Consider the following 17,457-nt stretch of genomic DNA (forward strand, 5'->3'; position numbering starts at 1 on the left):
CACAAGATTAATTATGTACAATGAATTTCTTCATGCAAAACTATTTCCTCCTCCCACCCCAAGCAGCAAACTTCCTAAGGCCAAGCACTCTGCTAAAATCAGCCAGACTTCCATGTTGAACACCCAGATTGATCCTTCCCTGGAATCTAGCTTGTAGTATTTTCAATAATAATACTAATAGCACAACAGGAACATCACACTAAACTTGGCCTGCACCCTGGCAGGCAGTGTCCTACAATCTTGATCACTGTGTCTCAAAGAGGCTCCAGTTCCTCCAAATGCTCCAGTTGGAGCCAAATGAGTCAGCGTTACACTTACCCGTATCTGTGGCAGATGTAGCCACAGTTTGAATGGGGGTGGAGAGCAATGTGGTATGCAGCAGATGCAGTAGCAACTCCTTGTCATGTAGCCAGTGAGATGTGTACTGCATAAGACAATGCTGGGGGTGGTTTCCTCTCCCTTAGTTCTCTGCCCTTGGCCCCTCAAAAATTGCATCAGTGTATAAATGCAATGGTTTCTAAGCATGAAAAATCATGAGATCAACAACGGAGCACATCTTTGTAGTACCTGTGTTCACTATCAGAACTTGATGTGCAATTCTGAGGTCCATAGCATGATCAAGCTAAAAGCTTTCAAAGCACCATGGACTGATGGAGTTTCTTACCTGCTTCTCAGACATGATGTAGAGGTGTTCATGATCCACTGAGAAGGCCATATCCCGTAATATGGGGCCAGTATCCACCACCTGCACAATCTCATACTCCAGTGTGTTCTTGGTGGTGCCATCCACACGGATCTGCAGAGCAAAAACAAAAGCAGGGAGAGAGCATGGGTATTTTTTCTCCTTCCAAGAAGACTGTAAAATAATCATTGGAGAAATGCATTGTGGTCCAGGTCTTCTGGACAACAACCACTGTCATCGCAAAGTGAAATTTTCCCCTGCCTCCTCACTTAAAGGATAAAGCAGGTTTAACTGCTTCTGCTGGTCCCATCAACACAAGAGCACTGTAGAAGAACAATCCAGAGCCTGCTCGCTTTTATCTGGCACTGTCACTATGTTACTGTCATCGCCTGGACAAATGTACTGAGCCGAAAACCATGGCCCAAAGGGCAGAATTTGTGGTGATGATGAGCAAAAGATAAAAAAACACACAAGAGTCTGCAGGACTGACTCACTCAAATGCTAGTCAGACAGTATTATTGTTCTTATTGCTAATATTCCATGGGGCAATATATTATTGCAGAGTGTACAAAGCAACACAGACTATTTCTCTTGTTGATTACATATATCAGATATTGAAATCCGTCCTGCAGAAATATGGCGCCTTATGATTCCAGCCACATCTCATAACAGGGTGTCACTTAGGAACATCAATAACTGGAATTATGAGGAGGAACCAGACGCACAGTCCCGGTCTATCCCTGACAGTGACCCAGCGATACAGAAGAAAATGCACAAAACACCAGAGTTTTCTTTACCTGTCTAAAACCAATTTCTAGAGATTGGGCTCAAAAGGAGCTGGAGAAGGTTTGTAATCCCTTTCAACACTATAATCACAATTCAGTATAATCTAGCTATCCACAGGAGTGTCAGGTCCTTCTGGACCTTATGAGGCTCTGTACTTCACCAAACTGCACGGCCATGTGTTTCAGAGATGCATCCGCATTCCTTATCTCCCTTGCTATGTTTTCAATGTGTTGCCTTTCACTTTTAGAAAATCTTCTATCCTGCAGCAACACAAACACTATAGTACCCTTCCCTAGAAGAAACAAAGTTGTAGTAGATCTGCTTCATGCTCCACATCACGATCTCCATACCTTCCTGACCAAAGGCTCCCAGTCCCTGGTTTGCACTTGTGCAGTTTGATAGCTGAGCAAAAAGCACCCTTCCCACCCAAAGGAAATAACAACCCGTGGAGAACTTATGGTATCAAGGCCCATTCCCACTGTTCCCTGGCACAGTCCATGAGCTTGTTCCTTCTGTATCAACCTCTCAGCCAAGAAACTGAGCCTGAATCATCTTCTGTATTAGAAAGGCAAAGAGAAAGGAAGAGAAGGAATGACAAAGGGTCTGGAAAGCCGGTATGAGCAAAGGGCAGCAATGATATACAGATTCTTATCTTTGACCTTCCTCTATCTCCCCACCTGCTGTATGACAGCAAAGAAATTTTATTCCCCCAGGAAAGACAGGGGAAATGAGGCAGAGAGGAGTTAGAAGGGCTCCCTGTGACAGCAGAAGGTGTGGAGGGTGCTCAGGGATGCTCAGATCCTACATGCTATCTGTCAACCTCCACAGAAGTGGGTGCACTGCAGGCATTGCCTGTTGGCCTGGTCAAATGACACCAGAGGATTTGCAGTTAGTTTGTCATCTTGATGGATCTGGTGATGACAGCAACACACTCCGCAGCATCAACACGCAAAGAGGTCAGAGCCTGAAGCTCAACCCTGAGCATCCATGCCTCCCACTGGCTCTGACTGCCTGGGAGGAAAGGGCTTACTCTTGTCCATGGTCCTTAGTGGGTAAATTCAGCTACTCAGAGTCTCTCTTCTTGAAAGTGGACACTGATGTGATTCACCCATGAGGTGAAGGGCAAAGAGGCCAGCGGGCTCAGGATGAGTCATTCCCCTTAGGACAGCCAGGAGAAAGGAAGGAGAAAGAAAGGGCTGCAGGCTGAGAAACACAGGAGTCTCCCTGTTGGGGCTCTGCCCAGGGCAGCTCATATGCCTCCACAGCAGGAGCCTTTCCCTATTTTCCACAGAGACTTCCCTGCACCAAGTTCTCACTCTCAGGGAGCGGTCGCTGAGCCTTGTCTGCTGTTTCAGCTCTGCCTCCCTCCCCAGTCCCTTGTGACTTCTCGTCCCTGTCAGAGGGCTGCAGAAGACCGTCGCTCTCTCTGCTGATCACTGTGCTAAACAAACCTTACGTCTTTGCTGCTTTGACCTTGATTTTTCAGCATCGTCAGGGTCAGTTCTTTAGGCCACTAGATGTGTAAGCAGCCAATTATCACCCCAGGGCTCAGTCGCTGTCCTCAGCCTTTGCCAGGCCCCATTAGAGGCAAAGGAGATCAGAGATGGAAGAGGCAGGATGGAGAAATAGTCAGCTGGAGTTAACAAACCGCGCAAACAGGAGGCACAGCCCCCAGGGATCTCCCCTATGCATTTGGTGCAGGTAAAAGATTGCAGAGGTTTCACACCAGGAAAACAGAGATACTCAGAAGTCATTTAACAGCTATTGCTAGCCTAATTGCCTGAAAAATCATTATTTTGCAGAGGGGGAGGGAGGGAGGAACAGGGCTCATTCCACTGTACATGTGCAAACATACACACGTGCACTCGTGCACACGCAACCCAACAACTATAAATGCAGACACCTCTCTCTCTCCTTAAAGCTGGTAGCTAAGTATAAAGAAAATTGAGAAGAAGGCCAGAAAGTCTGGCAGACATTCACCCACGCTGCACAGACCGTGCCAACCCTGTGCCAGCAAAGAGGTGATTATCATAGCTTGCATCCAGAAGTCTGGCCCTTAACTCAAGCCATCCCTTTACCTGTCTTAACCTCTGTCTTTCTTATGTTTGACCCCAGGCATAAAGCCCAGAGGATCTCCACCTTCCCTGCACATTCTTCTCAGTCCTGAACATCAAAAAACACAACTCAATTTCTCTTAGAGAGACATTTATTCCTGGTTCCCAGGCACCCACTAGAACCAGGGCATTTGTGTTAGCAAAAAAAATCAAAAGAGCCTGTGAAGGGGAAATGAGAAGATTCTCATCAAAGCCTGCAAGTGATCACCACTAAAGTCAGCGACACAGACACAATCTCTGCTCAGAAAGCTCCCCAAGTTGCCAATTGCAGGGAATTTGAAGCACGCACCAGCAGTTTGCTCTGTGCCTGTTCTTTGCTGGCATCAGCCACAAGCCCCATGTAGAGCTGGGGTGCTGAGATAGATGGAGTTTTCTTCTGACTGAAATATGGGTATTCTTATATTCAAGATGTTCTTATTAGGCTGTGGGATTAGAGCCTGACTGACAGTCCAGTGGGGATTTCTCCTTGAAAATGCCTGTGAACCATGAGCACCTCAGCAAGGCAAGAGGAAGAGAAGCAAGAAGCGATGGAGAGGGCTCCAGGACCATACACGAGTCTCAAAATGCTCAATCCACCACAACCACCACTACCAGATGTGTGCACACTCCTCCACAAACACGCTCATCACCTCCACCACAGGAATACCTGTTCCCACTGCCTACATGTCTGTCCTGGACAAGATCCACAAGATGCTCTACTCAGCTCCCCAAGCTCCCTTGCCCTCCTTTAACCCATCACACATGTGCAGAGGTCCCGGGGACCAATGCGCTAAGGCTGCACATTAATCCTGCTTCCCGGAAGGCTGTACTCACTGGGCTTCATTCTGCAAAGCCGGCTGCTATTAAAACATCAGCATGATGCTTCCCGAAGGTCAACTACCAGGGGACCTATTCTGGCAGCTGTTTGTTTGTTTGTCTGAACATTATCTAGGTCTGGCTGTTTATTTACATCCATTGAAGTATCAGACAATAAATATCCTCTCCCAGTAGCAAACAGATGCTTGCACTCGAATGTTCGGGCTAGTGCTGGCTTCAAAACGATCTCCTTAATGAGCACACAACACCATTAATCTTTAAAGACACAGGCTCTGGCCTTCCCTGAGCTCCCACCCTGGCCATGGCTAGCCCTACAGGCATCCTGGCAAGGAGCCTACGGGTCTGGTAGATGAAAGAAGGTAAAAGATAGCTTCCATCACTTGACTGGTGCTTTTCAGCGTAATCTGGGTCTCCCCAGCTGCTGTGCGGTCCACAGGAGGGTGATGCTTGAGCACAGTCTCCCAGGCAAGCTGGTGGCAGATGCCTCAATCACGCTTCTAATAAACCCCTCCAAATCATGGTTATGGACTCAAAAGGGTCAAAGAAAAGCAATGGGGCTGGAGGACAAAGAAAGAATTGGTGCTAGCAAGAACTTAGTCCCATTTCTGGAAGATAAAATAATGATCATGGCAAAAAGCAAATATCTTTAAGCTCACCAGAGCAACAGAAACACCTGCCTTCCAGACTGGAGCATCGATCTTGTCCTGTGGTCTGAGAGAACCACAAACCTCTGTTAGCATGTTATTCCTCCACTAAGCTGGATGGGGATGATCTCTTTTGGAAAGCCTCATTGTGCAGATGTGGAGGCTAGGTGAGAAAGAGGTGAAGTGATCAAGCATGCCAGCAGCGGAGCCGAGAAAAGGTCTCCCAAACTGTATGTCTACATTAGCAAATAGCATAGTGTAAAAGGAGCCATCTGTAAAGGGACACTGTTTCTGCTAAAATCCAGCATCCATACTAGATGTACTTCAGGAGCTTTACTTCAGACCTGTCAAAGCCTGATCCCATAGACTGAATCAGTGTTTGGAGCATGTTAATATCATTCAGTTTTGTTTTGTGCAAGAAAAATCCAGTTCATACACTTTAAGACTGCTTTGCTATATGAATCACAGCAAATTAAGCACACACAACTGATTGTCTTCAAAATTGTCTTCAGACTCACTTCAAAAGCACACTCCTGAACCAGGACTCCTGCTACCACCTCACCTCTATTTTATTGTTCCAACAGCTTGGACTGGTCACTGGCAGCAAAAGAACAGATCATTTCCACTGTGTCAGTTGAGCTCAGCTGTTTCTTACTCTTCTAAAACCATCACCCCCTGCCCAGAACATCACTCCTGGCCCAACAGAGTCAAAATGAGACCCCCTCCATTAACTCCTTTGTATAAAGCACTTGAAACTCATCCAGAACTCCTGAGAGTGTGGTCAGGAGCAGGACCATGATGGCTGGCCAGGCGGACAGCAGGAGCAGACGCTGGTTGGATGATAGTAATTACAAATAATTAAATGAATAACTAAATGGAAGAGGAACTGGTGAACCACGGCTTGCTCAGCCAACCCGTCCCTCCCCGCCACTTTGGTTTTGTGCAGTGTCAGCAGCCCCCAGGCTGATGAAGTTAAAGGGAATTCATCATCGCTGGCCCCAATGCTTCCAGCTGGCGCTCCAGCAGCTCCTGCTCAAGTCATGCTGGTGGTTTATTTTGGCCATGAAATTGCCCCGGTTCCCAGGAGAGGTAAGTGGCTGCCAAGAAGATTACAAGGGTGGATTTCAAAGGCAAAGCCCCGCAGGTCACAGAATCCATCCCTGTTGTCTCCTCCTGGGTGCAAGGGAGTGAACACTGCCTCTGAAAGGAGAAATATTTTTGGGCAGGGGAAGCCAGACTTGGCAGGACAATCTCTAAATTCTCTGTATCCTGAGGCATCCCTCTTTTGTCCTCCCTACCTCTCCTTCTCCCAGAGCTTCTCACTGAAATCACCATCATTATTTCTTGCTATTGGATTAAGGATCTGCAAACCTCATTTTCAGGAGATCCAAGCAGCCCTGGAGCCCAGTACATCAATCCAGGCTGCTCTGAGCAGTGCCCAGCCACTGCCTTATGACTGCACAGGGGCCTCTAATACTTCATTGATTTTCTAATATCAGTTCCTCCCTGTTTTATGAACCTAATGTTCCCCAGCAGATGCTGGGACTGCTGGCTGCTGTTCCTGGCATGGCAAAGGGGCAAAGACACAGCAGACAGCATATGATCTAATGTCAGGCCGTTATGATGATCATCTATTTCTGCTTTTCCATTGATTTGGGTTACATGATGTAGCTCTATTGATCTCGGCAAAGACAGGGAAGGGGCTGGTGACACTCCATGCTCCTCCTATTTCCCTCTGTTTTAGCGTGTGTTTTCCAGTCGAATAATCCATTCTAATTTGCCTGAAGCCTATTAACAGGAGATCAATTTCTAATAAAACATGGCATTTCAATAGCCCCATCTATCCACTGATCCAAAAGGCCTTTAGAAACACTAATTGAAAAAGCAAGGGGTGAGGTATCTCTCTCGTGCCTAATAGTCAGCAGCTAGCAGCCCACTCTCTTCTCTCCTACAGATGTTTTAAGGTGCTACTTGCATGGACGAGCCAGCCCATCCAAATACAGATTGCAGAGCACCTTCAGCCATACGGATAGCAGGATTATGGAAAACCAGGTGTTTAGTCTTCTCAACACTCATGCTTTCAATACTGCCCAGACTCCAATGCGTCATGACGGCAGCCATTCTCACCAGAGGTGATGCTAGCTGATCTGGAGAGGAGAGTAAACCCCAGCCTTTTGCTTCCAAGGGAGACTCACATCCTAAATTTGCAAGTGCCCTGCAGCTTTTACCCTGGCAAGGCTCACCTCTAAAACTCTGTCCCAAGCTCATCAGTGTCTGTGTGATCACTCATCCAATTATATCCACAGACCCAAAGTTGCATACACAAAAAAACCCTTGCAGAAGGCTACAGGCACAGCATGCTCACTCCATAGAATGCATAGGTACACCTGAGTGCACACATCTGCTCCACACAACAGGAGGGACAGCAAAGTGGGTTGGTCTTGCAATCCCTTTGGGTTTCTGGTTTACATTTCTTTTGTCCAGGAGATCTAAATCTTGTGGTTAGCAAGCAAGAAAGACTTATTTCCTACAGCACTGCAACAGCCAAGGAGAATGGTTCTTCCTCCTTCTTCATCCACACAGTTCCCAGGGCCTTTTCTCCAAAAACCAAAAATATGATTTTCAAGACAACAGCTTCCCTAGAATACTGCCGGCTAATCCCTATCATCTGCAGGCATTGCACTGTAATCTTCCCTCAGCCGGGCTCTGGCAGGGAGCACGGGCGGCTGCACTGGGCAAGGCCACGGGGTCTAATCCCTGCAGAGGAGTCACCCACTGACCTTGTGTGTAATCCAGCTAGCCTGCAAAATTAGGTCAAACAGAGATGTGCCTGACTGCTGGACAGGAGATCTCCCTTGCAGGGCAAGCACAGTACACCAAGGCAGAGGAGGATTCCTCTTACTTCAGCAGGGCCAGGAGAAAGATGGGACAAGATATTGATGGCCATCTGTTTTCAGTTCATGGCATAGGTGCTTTGGTTTCATGGTGGGTCAGTGTCACAGCAGATCAAGCATGCAATGATCTGCTATATGCTGCAATGAACCTTCTGCTTTGAGCTCAAGGGTCCTGCCAGCCAGGAGACGAACTCCTAGCTGACAGAGGTCCCCTTTCTTTCATAGTCCTTGGTAAATGACTACTGTGCCATACCACTGTGGTTCCCCACCAACTTTTATAGCAAGAGATACTCCCAGCTGCAATGGATTTATGATCTAAATTAGACATAAATAAAAGACCAGCCTTTCATTCTGGGCTTGGACAGCACCTAGCAGAGTGGGTTTATGACCGCTGCTCCCAGTACTATAAAAATAATAATTACAGCTTGAAGTGTGGCCAGCCAGGCTGTACCTGGACTGCAGGGCTCACCCCAAATTGAAACAGCTACAGGGCTGGAAACAGAGGGAAAGGGAAGGACATGACTGGGTCCTTCTTCTTCACCAGGGAGAGCATGTCAGGTGTATGCAGCTTTCACATTCATGAGCCAATTGACAGATGACATCATTTTTGAAAGCACGGCTTACACACGCTCCCCTGGCACTCCCTGATTGATAAATTAGACACTCATGAGCCATGTGCTAATCAATGCAAATCATTACTTTGTAACAACACAAGGCAAGCTCGGCAGAGCTCATTTTTCAAGGTAATGGCCTGCCAAGTGATCAGTGTTCAGCAACAAGCCCTGCCAGGCGATCTATTAACAGGCTGCTGGCACTCACCTATGGCATGGGGTTGAGGCCTTTGTTGTCCAGTCCCCACCAAGGATGGGGCTGTGCTGCTTGGTGCGAGAGCCAGAGCCCTGAACATGCTATTTCTCCTTCTTCCTCTCCACGAGGTGCATATGCTCTCGCTGCCCATGAACGCTTGTTCTCCACTTACCCCAACCCTGCAACCTAAAGTGAAAGTCATTTTGAGAGTGAAAAACTGTGCTTTGCTCTCTATCAGTGGAAAATGAAGCAGGCCACTCAGTCCTAGGAAACTTCATGCTGACAGCGGTGACACCTCTGAGAGGCTGATGTCTGCATCAGGCATGTGTTTGGCCAAACGAAGAGGCCATTTGAACACTCTAGCCACCAGATTTTACATCCAAACTTTTGGCTTCAGGCTCTTACAAGCACTGCCCAGCTGAGTGAGTACTTTGGGATAATGAAACGGTATCAGGGAAAGACCTGCCACCATTGACTTTTCTGCCAGAGCAAAGGGAGGGTAGGAGCATGGGGCGACTGCTCCTTCTCCAAAGAAGCCTGTACAGCCTCTGTGTCTGCTTCTCAAGCTTCACAGGATTTTAGTCCCACTGGCAACAGAGCAGAGTCTCTTCATCCATGGGTTGCTTTATTAGGCATATATCCTACAACAGGTACTCTATAGAGCACCTCCAAGTCCTCCACAGAGCACCTCCGGGTCCTCCACAGAGAATAAGGGCTCTGTATTTGACATTCCCACAGGTAAAGTTCAGTGCTTACAGAGAGGCTTCTGTTGCTGGATGCTCATATTTATGGTCCCAGTGGATAATCTCAAAGGTCATCCTAGTGCCACTCCATTCATGTGCACTACGATAAGGCTTTTGGATCCTGCAGCTGCCTCTCTGCAGCACACCTATGGCTACTCCACAGCAATAAAGTCATCTCCTGCTCCTCACAGCACCCTCCTGCATGAGCTGAAAGGGAATCCCCTGGACCTATTAGCTCTGTAGGGCTTCTGATACACCAAGGAGTTGTTCCAGTTTTCCAGGGTGCAGGAGTTCAGATGTACATAAAGCCACTGGCCATGGCAGGAAAGGTACAGATCTCCAGGCACTTTTGTTTCTCCCAAACTGCTGGAATTTCATTTGCATGGCCAACATTTTGGGGGGGGACAGCTATTTTTTAAACATTTACCCTTACAATTCAGACAAGTAGCACTACCAGAAAGGTTCAAAGCCTTGCATGCTTTTGGTTCAGAAATACCCAGAAGTGCAGCATGTGTGTGGATAGGACTGACAAAGACAAAGATATCAACTTAGTTGGCCTGGAGTAGAAATCCTTACAAGGAATTGCTCAGAAATTGAGGCAGATAGTAATATAGGATGGTATGAGGACAGATGGATTGCAACATGGGCTGGATTGTGAATACAAGTCCTTTATAAGTGCCTGTTCATGGAGCTGAGGGACCAGATTCCTCCCAGAGATGAGCTCATCCCGCCGTGCCGGGAATGCGGTGACCCAGAGGGCTGGGAGCCCCATGGCGGGGGGTGCAGAGCAGCATCACAAAGGGACCTTTGACTGCGGCCAGACGGGTTGAGCTTTGAGACACCCACGGATCCTCACGACACAGTGTCACATGAGAGGAAGCCCGCTGCCCTTTGACAACGGGAGGCACGCACGCATGCGGAGACCGGGGCACTCATATGAAGACATGGGCAGAAGAGCACACAGGAACACGCAGATGGGCATGGGCAGCAGAGCACACATCAACACAGTGGCATGCAACAAGTTTGAAACATTTGAGCAAGCAAGGGTGCGGAGGCACCCAGCAACACATGCATGCAGGTGTGCACACAGCCTGCCCACCGAGGCTCATCTTCCTGGACTGAGGATGTGCTCACCAACGCACCACGGGGTCTTGGTCATGAGCAAGGGGACGTGGGGTGATGTAAAAATGAGTACACGCATGCATCGAGTGTATATTTGCGCCCAATGGAGTCTGGGATGGGAGCACACATGGACAGCACAGGCACCCTTGCAAAAGGACCCACTCCCTGTAGCAGACAACACAGGGAATCTGATCTGAATACGGGCATTTACACACACCTCAGGTGGCGCGGTGCCCTGGGCAGCTTCAGGCATCAGCAAGGGCAACAAGCTCAATCATAGCCTGTCACATTCAATCTTGGAGATATAGGATGCACTTGCAATTTCCTTTTGCAGCGTATCAGAGGTGGACTAAAACTCCTGCTTTGCTAAGGATTTCAGCACTTTTGCTATTTTCTCTAAACAAAACAAATAAAAAATCGTATTCCAGAGATTATATCGCTGGTCAAGTAAGATTCCTCTGTTCTTGCACCAATATTTGTGCCTGGTACTGGTGCTAAATGACTACAGAGAGATGCAGAGAGTGATGGGCTGTGAGTGCATAACTGAAAACAGAGAAATCTTGGGGGCCGGAGCTCTTTGCTCGCTCCCTTGCTAAGAGTTATGGGCTGGATGGGTGGATGGAGTCATGGCTTGGGAACAATTCCTGTCATCAATGCAGGGACACATTATCTTCAAGGCCAGGGGAAAGGGGAACCTGAAAGAGAAGCTATCCGAAGAAATCAGCCAGCCCAGACTCTCTGTCCAGTCCTTTTTGTCAGTTGACATCCCTGGGGCTAAGGTCAAGATAATAAGGTCCCACATATCTCTGGGCCCCAGCCCCACTGACAGGGTTGTGCTCTGCAAAGGTTATTGTAATTCAATTGCTGACTCTTTCAGCTCCTGAGCTTCTCAATGCCAAGGTGACCTATTAAGAACTTAATATCAGATAAAAAACATCCCTTGAAGCCTTTTTAACCTTCATAATCTATGTTTATCCACAGGAAAAAAAAAAAAAAAAAAAAAAAGAAGAGAGAAAGAGTGAATGCTTATCTTCCAATACCGCCTCAGATAATAGGGAAGTACCATCTGGGGACAAAGATCCACATTTGCCCTTTCTCCCCTTCCATGCAAGCAGCCAGAAAACTGACCCAGTGCTGAAACAGTGGTTAAGGCCTCTTCCATTCACCTCCCATAGACTGATCCTCCACTGAAGGCTGCTCTCATCTGCCAATCCACTAACGGTCCCTCTGCTTTTATCTCTGATGCCTGACCAAGGGACACGTCTCTCTGCAGGGCAGCCTTAGCACAGACCACCTTTCCCACCAGCCGGTCCCAAATGAGTAGCAGCGGTCCCAGTAAGTGCCACCTCTTCCATCAGCCAACTTCCATCAATACCAAATCCCTCAGCAGCCATCTCTGCTCAGCTGTGTCTCACTGAGGCCTTTGCCTTCCCAAGGCTTCCTTTCATCTCCCATTAGCCAGTCCCTCATGAGTGACCCAAAGCCATCTCTCATGCTTTTTTTCTTCCAAGGCCACCAAACAATTTGTTGGTCCTCTCCAACAGCACTTGGCTGGATTCACCTGTAGTCTCCAGCACTGAGTTAGAAGATTTCCTAGCCACTACCGAACGGAGAGACAGCTGCCCCTCCAAGCTCCTGCAGAAAAGACCACACCAAACATGTCCCTGCTCAGTTCCTCCCTCTCCATCTTCTCAGTTCTTCTTGAAAGGACCAACAACTACCTCAGCTTGCATCAGTTTCCAATTGCACTTTATGCGGCCACTTGGCTTCATTGAGTCTGTCCCCCTAGGCTCCCCAAAACATCCAGCCACCTGTGTTGAGAGCTACTGCTGTGCCTTCACAGGAATGCAGCCACTTCTGAGGATGCCACATGAACAAACATGAATGGCAGGAGGAAACGCATTAGCAGCCATGGCCCTTGACCCACGTCAGCTAAGAGAGTAGAGAGAGGGGGGCACAGGGGCTCTCAGCTCTGGGGCAGGAGGATGAAGGGCACTAGGATATAGAAGGGACATACAATGAGAGAGAAGAAAAATGGTGCCAAGCACAGGGAGCAAAACCCTGCTACCCCATGGTGAAAACATGGTGAAAACATGGAGCCAAGTCCAGCATGGTGAATTACATCAGAGGTCACTGGATATGGAGCGACAGAGCAGTGAATATCAACAGTCCTCCTTCCCAGCAACCTCCTTTGCACAGCCTCTTACTCCAGCCTGAGCTGGTAACACCAGATGCTCTCTATTCTCCTTCATCCTCTTATTTGTCTCCAGGGTTAGAGCAAGGGACTTAGAAAAATCAGAATCTTAAACCTTAGCTGAGCTATGAACTCACCATATGACTTTAGAGACATCACCTACCCTGTCAGTGCATCAGTCTCCACATTTTTCATTGAAACACCTATGGATTGGATGATTTTTAGGGGACAGCTTCTGTGGCTGGAAGTTCTTGAGATATGAAGTATAGACTCAAAAAATACCACCAAAGTCTCATGCATCACTGTGCATCCCTCAGCTCGATCGTGACATGGGGGAAAACAGCATATTGTGTGATCACACGCCCATGGATCTCAGATCATTATTAGGGGAACCTCCAGAGACGGCTGGGGAGAGTAAAAGTTGATTGGCATTGGAAATCTTCAGATGAAAAGTATTGTGGAAGTAAAGTAATTATTACCTCCAACAGCATAAGAATAACACGTATCTCCAGACCCTTAATCACAGGGGTTCCTTGTACATCAATCAGAATTAGCCAAATGTGTATTCAAAGCCCTTGATTGAATTATCTAAAAATAATTCAAATTCATTTAAAAATAACAGTGTAGTAGGCACATTTTTAACGCTGGTAAATCACCAGCCAGGACCATCAGTGTAAAGTCTCCGTGTACAAAGAGACACAAGGTGGAAATGCAGCAGTCAGGGACAGCAGGGAGTAATTTCCTCCCAGCCAAGCACACGCCAGCGTCTGTAGAGCATCAACCCAGGTCTATGGGAGTGAAGCTGACCACCCCACAGAGGAAACAGAGCCCTTCATGTGCACTTAAAAGGATTAGGAGGTCTGCTGGGAGCTGTCCTAAAGGAGCTGTACAGCACAGAGGGCAAGGCACAAGGCATGATCATGACAGAATTAAGAGAGCCAGAGGGATTTAGCAGGCGAGTGCTGACATATTATTCCACTTAGACAGAGGCAGGAGACTCCTGGGAGAGGAGAAAGGCTGCCTGAACCATTCAGGTTGGGGCCTGGCTGCTGAGCTGGGAACCAGATCCTAGATCAAGCTGTTGGGAAGTTTAAGTTGCCCCATCAAAGGAGCTAGAACAGCTTTCATGATACTGCAGCATTGAACCGTCCCCAAAACCTCTCACCTGACAGAATCATAGGTGAAATATGAAATGTTGGGACATTCAGAAAGCAGAGAGCCTGAAAAAGCTGAGTGCAAGGGAGGCCATGATGGACCATCTCTAGGGATGCTTTGGCTGAGCTAAGTGATGCACAAGGACCACAGCCCAGCAGGGAAGTCAGAGCAGAGCTAAGAAGAGGCGCTGTCCTTCCAACAGGCCCAACTTGCAGGTCTGCAACTCACTTGGTGCCCCATATCTTCCCCCAGACCCTTTATTTACTTTTGTAACTACCAGAGCAATGTCCTGTCTGAGGCAAGACAGCTAGTTACTTTTCTTCTAATGAGATGTTTGAGCTCTAAAAGTAGCATCCCATAAGGAGTTGCAGGAATCTTCCATCCTCTAAAGGTCTGTGGCTTGTTATTTACCTACACAGCTCATTACCTCTGTACAAGCAGCTCATACCTGGCCACATATCAGTGGAGACCAATAAACAGCTCCTGCCTGAAAACTTCTAGGGACAAAGTGCAAGCGTTCCTGGAGTGGTCACTAGCAGAGTAGAAACCGTACCCCAGACACTACTGCTGCAGTTGCATGCTTGGATAGCAGAATTTAGGGAAAAGCCCAGGACTGCTTCCTAGAGATGCTCACTGAAACACTGCTGTGTTTCAGGTCCCTGGGATGCCCAAACAGGATCTTTCCCCACTATCTTGAACATGTCAAGCAAGGCAGGGAGCATGCAGCAAACCCAGCTGAACTTTTGGTGATGGGAAGGTGATGGAAGAATAGCCTGGGCATGATCTTCTCGTGTCCCCATAGCTTTCACCTATCTCCCATGGGCTGGGGAGAGACAGCAAGAGCGTCACTCACGGGAGACAAGGGATCACTTTCCTCTGGGACCTCGAGATAACCCGGGCAATGAAACTCTACCCAAAGCCATTTTGACATAAGGTTGCGGTGCGAGACAAAGCAAGGTCAGGAGTTCAGCGTCAATACAGCAAGTGCCAGTCATGACACAAAAGACTTGGGGATCAGATATACCTGCCAAGCGCTGCTTGGGAGAGAGGGTATTGAGATGCATAATTACTCCCCCTTTCATCTGTGCTGCTCTTCCCCCGGGTTCACACAGCTCTCCTGGCTTTGTCCTTGCACAGGTTGCCTCCAAGCAGGGTCCTAGCCAAGGCACCCCTCCGTAGCCACACAGCACAGATGGTGGTACAGTAGTTGAATGATGAGGGATGTAAGATCTTAACCCCCCTTTTCACTGAAGAAATGGCTCGGGCTTCAGCAGAATCACTCCTAAGAGCAAACAGTTAATTCTGTGATCACCCCCAGCTTTGTGCTAGAGTAATTCAATGAGGTTACTCCAGATTTACACATCAGTAGCAGCAGGGACTCCAGAGGAACTAATGTGGCCTGATGACTGTGAGAAAAGACACAGGACCTCAAATCTCCAAAGCAGGAGCAACTCCTTTTCCTGGAAGCCCTGCCAGAGTGGGTTAGTGCTGGTGTTTCATATTCCCAAAGTTTGGGGTGTTATTTAGTGAAATTTCAAGTCAGGGAGATATAATATGCAAAACCCTGTGCATTTCAAGGTACACAGCGATCTTCATCCAAACAACAGCTTGAAATATCTACAATATTGAGGATTTGCTTGAAAACAGACCCCTTCCTGGAATTACCATTTGCTCACTCTTTCCCAAAGCCTGATCTCCTTTTGAGGGAAAGCCTTCTGTATCTCCGAGGTTTTGTTGTAGTGAAATTAGATCAGTTTCATGAAACTGAAACAAAACACTGTAACCTCAGGTTTGGAGATCTTCACACTCCCTTGAGGATGTTTCACAGAGCCCTCGGGAAAACAGATTTACAAATGCCTGGAGCTCACTTGTTTTATTCTCTCTCTACAGATCTCCCTCATAAGACAGAAGGGGAGAAAAAAAGGCTTTTTAATAGTTACTTAAGCAACCCTTACCAAGTTGCATCCAAGCTTTTCTTGCTCCATGGGAGATGGCGACTAAAGTAGAGGAGGCGAAGGGCAATGCCTGTGTGTCCAGTGCAAAAGGAGGGGGAAGGAGAAGCGGCTGGGGACATGCTGTTAATTATTTTTGGTCACTTCTAGCCCAAAATGCTCCTTTTTGGACGAAGCTTCTCTACGTGTGCAGCAGATGGCGCAGCTGCAGTAGCTGTCCCACTGCCACCCACTGTCCCCATGCCAGCTCCAGAGCCATCTGAAAGGGCATCCCTCACTAGCTGGTGGTCTCATCCTGCCCTTTTTTGGCTGGGTCCTGAACCGTATAGCTCCCAGGACTGGATTTTAGCACTCTCAGAGCAGTTTAGAGCGATGAAAGTGGGCCACCAGCTGTCCCAAAGATGGGGGACACGTCTGCAAGGGCGTGCAGGAGGCACAGCTCTGTTATGCAGAGATGGATGTGCCATAAAACCCTGCGTTGGTGTGTCCTGGGACACTGGCATGATTCACAGCCCTGAACTCAGCCTGAGGCCTCCAGCCCTCCCTGGGACCTTTAAAACAGGGCGAGACAAAGCACAAGCAATGAAACGGGCCATGGGGAGCAGTTCTGCATTGGCTCAGGTGCTTCATTTCCATACCAGGAGGGAAAAGCCATGTACCCGGCGCAGGGCACGCCTCCACAGGCAATGCCAGTCTGGGTGATGGAGACCAGAACCCGACCAGCTGCCTCAGGAACCAGGAGCCGACCTCCTCCTGCTGCCTGCACCCTTCTGGGCCCAGCTGCATTCATCAGAGCAGACTGGCGCTTCTCATCACGGCTGTAATGGTTCCCACTGGACTACTATTTCTGTCCGGGAGTGACAGAGGAAGGCAGTGTGAAGCCTTTATTTTTGGGACTCCAGGCTATCTTTGCAGGCTTTGTGGTTTAAAGGGACGTGCCTGCTCCCTTTATGACAATCGACTGCTTCTTCTCTCATCTTCAAAGGCTGAAGCTAAAACTTATTACACTGCCAATTTTGTCCTGGGCCAACAACTCCTGCCTACTGCTTTGTGTTGAGAAGCAGAGCGGAGATAATCATGCCTCTCCTTTTTCTTACTTTTTTTCTTTCTCTGCTTTTGTTATGCTCTCTTGGAGGAGGAGTAGATGGTTGCTTATAAAAGGGAGAAACTTGTGTTTGTACACAGATCTCTTGGCAGTGGGGAAAGAAAATACAGAGGGGAAAATATTATTCTGTATGGAAGCATCTTGGCAGTTGGTGGCAAGCAAACTATGAGAGGAAGGACAGGGAGAAGGAAGGGGAAAGAGTTAAAGAAGTTTTTTTGGTGAGGAGGTGGCCGTGTCCTATATCTTTGTTTGCAGTTGCCTTCCCCCACCCATCCCCCAAACTGGGAGCTCTTCAAAGCTTCTTGCCCTCAGCTCATGGCCTTGGGAGCGGAGCAGGGACAGCCACAAGCAGGCTGCCAGCCAGCCAGCTGCCACCTTTGTCCCTGTGGTAGCACTAAAAAGCACAGCTGGGAAGCGTCTGGGGGATTTGTTTCTTTTTTTTT

General features: G+C 48.1%; 1 protein-coding gene across 1 annotated transcript in view; it reads right to left on the bottom strand.

Annotated features, from left to right (window-relative positions):
• Window positions 1-17,457, bottom strand: part of PLXNA4 (plexin A4) — a gene marked incomplete at both ends in the record, with an annotated part of 424,475 nt that overhangs the window by 225,100 nt on the left and 181,918 nt on the right. The window contains one exon of the mRNA XM_082308764.1: window positions 665-796. Coding sequence (XP_082164890.1) covers window positions 665-796 — 132 coding nt within the window. The remainder of the gene's footprint in view (window positions 1-664; window positions 797-17,457) is intronic.

This window comes from Platalea leucorodia, assembly GCF_965183815.1.
Source record: "Platalea leucorodia genome assembly, chromosome: 4".
Lineage (NCBI taxonomy): Eukaryota > Metazoa > Chordata > Aves > Pelecaniformes > Threskiornithidae > Platalea > Platalea leucorodia.